This window comes from Eimeria mitis, genomic scaffold, assembly GCF_000499745.2.
Source record: "Eimeria mitis Houghton genomic scaffold, Emh_scaff1129, whole genome shotgun sequence".
In the NCBI taxonomy this organism is placed as follows: Eukaryota; Apicomplexa; class Conoidasida; order Eucoccidiorida; family Eimeriidae; genus Eimeria; species Eimeria mitis.
Genome location: NW_013567757.1, coordinates 7296 through 9795, shown reverse-complemented (window position 1 = coordinate 9795; position 2500 = coordinate 7296). Strand labels below are relative to the sequence as shown.

The following is a 2500-nucleotide window of genomic DNA, read 5'->3' as shown; positions in this document are numbered from 1 at the left end:
AGCAGCAGGGTTGGTGTCTACAGGTTTTGCTTACGGCGCCCTGATGTCGTCTTCATCATATATATCTGGTTGCTGCTGCTGCAGTTTCTGCCTGCTGCTGCTGTTCCTGCTGCTGCTGCTGCCAAGAGCAACTGGCGAGTGCTGCTGCTGCTGTTGCTGCTGCTGCTGCTGCAGCCGTTGCTGCTGCAGGCTCGTGCTGCTGCTGCCGTTATCAGCAGCAGCAGCTCCTCTAGCTGCCCGCCTCCTCAGTAAGCCTGTCTGCGTCGCATGCATCTGCTGCTTCGACTGCTGCTGCAGCTGCTGCTGCTGCTGCTGCTGCTGCTGCTGCAGGGGTAGTGATAGCCCCCTTTGTATTGAACAGCCCAGCCGCTGCAGCAGCAGAACTGCTGCTTCCTCAGCTAGAAGCTTCGTCTCTCCCCGCATATCAATGATATGCACAAAACAACCTTGTAAACGCCAGTATCTGCTGCTGCTGCTGCTGCTGCTGCTGCTGTTGTTGCTGCTGCTGCTGCTGCTGCTCTCTGTTTGCATGTACAGTGGGAGACGGTCCTGTAGACATTCAAGGAATTGCTGCAGCACAAGTGCTTCGGTTTGCTGCTCTGTGTTGCCTCTTGCTGTTGCCTGCTGCTGCTGCTGCTGCTGTTGCTGCTGCTGCTGCTGGTGTTCTTGCTGCTGCTGCTGCTGCTGCTGCTGCATCTCAGCAGGTGCTAGCCTTCCTCCCCTCGCAAACAGGGCTATCTTCTGCTCCAGTTGAGAGGCAGCAGCTGCTGCTTCTGTTGCTGCTGCAGTTGCTGCTGCTGTTGCTGCTGTTGCTGCTGTTGCTGCTGCTAGACCCTGAAGCAGCTCGGAGGGAGAGAGACAGAGGCAGCTGCATTCGTTGATTTGCTGCTGCTGCTGCTGCAGTTGCTGCTCCGCCTGCTTCTGCTTTGCCTTGAGCTCAACGCAGTCCCCGTGCTCCTGCTGCATGTCCTGCTGCTGCTGCTGCTGCATCTCCTGCTGCTGCTGCTGCTGCTGCTGCTGCAGCAGCAGCAGAAAGCGCAGCTGGCCTAGCTCCCTGCACGCCTTCAGCAGCTGCTGCAGCTGCTGCAGCACCGAGGGGGGTGTTCGTGACAGCAGCAGCAGCAACCACCGCACGTGGTGAGCCAGGAAGCGGCGACAGCTGGATAGGCTGCTGCTGCTGCTGTTGCTGCTGCTGTTTCTGCTGCTGCTGCTGCTGCTGCTGCTTTCATCTTCCTGTTGTATCTCAGCAACAGCAGCATCAGTCCCTGCAGCAGCACTACAGAGCCCATCAGCTAACTTTGAACGTGCTCGCTGCTTCTGCTGCTGCTGCTGCTGCTGCTGCTTCTGCTGCTGCTGCTGCTGTTGCTGTTGCTGCTGCTGCTGCTGCGGGAGGCAGCAGCAGCAGGGGTGCAGCAGCGCGTGGTCGATCGGCTGCTGCGCATTCAGCAGCAGCTGCGGCTGCTCTGTGAATATGCGGCGGTGAGTAAAGACATAAGACAAAATAAAATACAAATAACAAACTCCTGCCTCCCCTTTCTCTCCCTGCAGCAGCAGCAGCAGCAGCACCAGCAACAGCAGCAACAGCAGCAGCAGCAGCAACAGCAGCAACATTCGTGCTCGCGTCATCATCTCAGCTGCTCTACTTGTGCAGCAACAACAGCAACAACAGCAGCAGCAAAAACAGCAGCAGCAACAGCAGCAACAACCTCTGCAGCACATCCATCATCATCAGCAGCAACAGCAGCAGCAGCAGCAGCAGCAGGAGCAGCAGCAGCAGCAGCAGGAGGTTACAGCTAGACGTATGAGTGTTTCTGCTGCCAGCAGCGCAGCATGAGGAGAAGCAAAACGACCAAAAGAGAGACAATGCAGCAGCGGCAGCTGCGCCCAACACTCGTCCTCGCTCAGCCCCTCCACAGCTGTACATACACCCGGAGATATATACTGCAGCAAACAGCTGCAGCAGCAGCAGCAGCAGCAGCAGCAGCAGCAGGGGGAGTGCAGAAGCAGAAGCAGCAGAAAAAACAGCAGCAGCAGAAACAGAAACACAGACAAACAAATATTTATAATTATAGAGATATGTATTTATACATATGCAACATAAATAAATACAAACATGTCATCTGCTGCTGCTGCTGCTGCTGCTACTGCTGCTGCTACTGCTGCTGCTGCTGCTGCTGCTGCTGCTGCTGCTGCTACTGCTGCTGCTGCTGCTACTGCTGCTGCTGCTGCTACTGCTGCTGCTGCTGCTGCTGCTGCTGTTGTTGCTTACCACCAGAGCTTGGCTAGCGTGCGTGTGGAGTGGACGGCCTCGTGAGGCTGCAGCAGCAGCCAGGGGGCTAGCCGCAGCAGCAGCTGCTGCAGCAGCAGCACGAGCTGCAGCAGAGAAGGCATTGGTTGTAGGAAGGTGAGAGCAGCAGCAACGTCATGCAGCCCCTGCCAGTAACACACTGAATGCATCAAGCAGCAGCAACGCAGAGCAGCAGCAGCAAGATCCCGACGA

At 57.0% G+C, this 2500-nt stretch overlaps 2 protein-coding genes across 2 annotated transcripts in view; both read right to left on the bottom strand.

The window, feature by feature from the left end:
- The window catches only part of EMH_0030200 (uncharacterized protein), a gene marked incomplete at both ends in the record, with an annotated part of 4634 nt that extends 3005 nt beyond the window's left edge, over positions 1-1629 (bottom strand). The window contains one exon of the mRNA XM_013494388.1: positions 35-1629. Coding sequence (XP_013349842.1) covers positions 35-1629 — 1595 coding nt within the window. The remainder of the gene's footprint in view (positions 1-34) is intronic.
- Positions 1630-2422: 793 nt separating this feature from the next.
- Positions 2423-2500, bottom strand: part of EMH_0030190 (uncharacterized protein) — a gene marked incomplete at both ends in the record, with an annotated part of 6905 nt that continues 6827 nt past the window's right edge. The window contains one exon of the mRNA XM_013494387.1: positions 2423-2500. Within this exon, the coding sequence (XP_013349841.1) occupies positions 2423-2500 (78 nt within the window).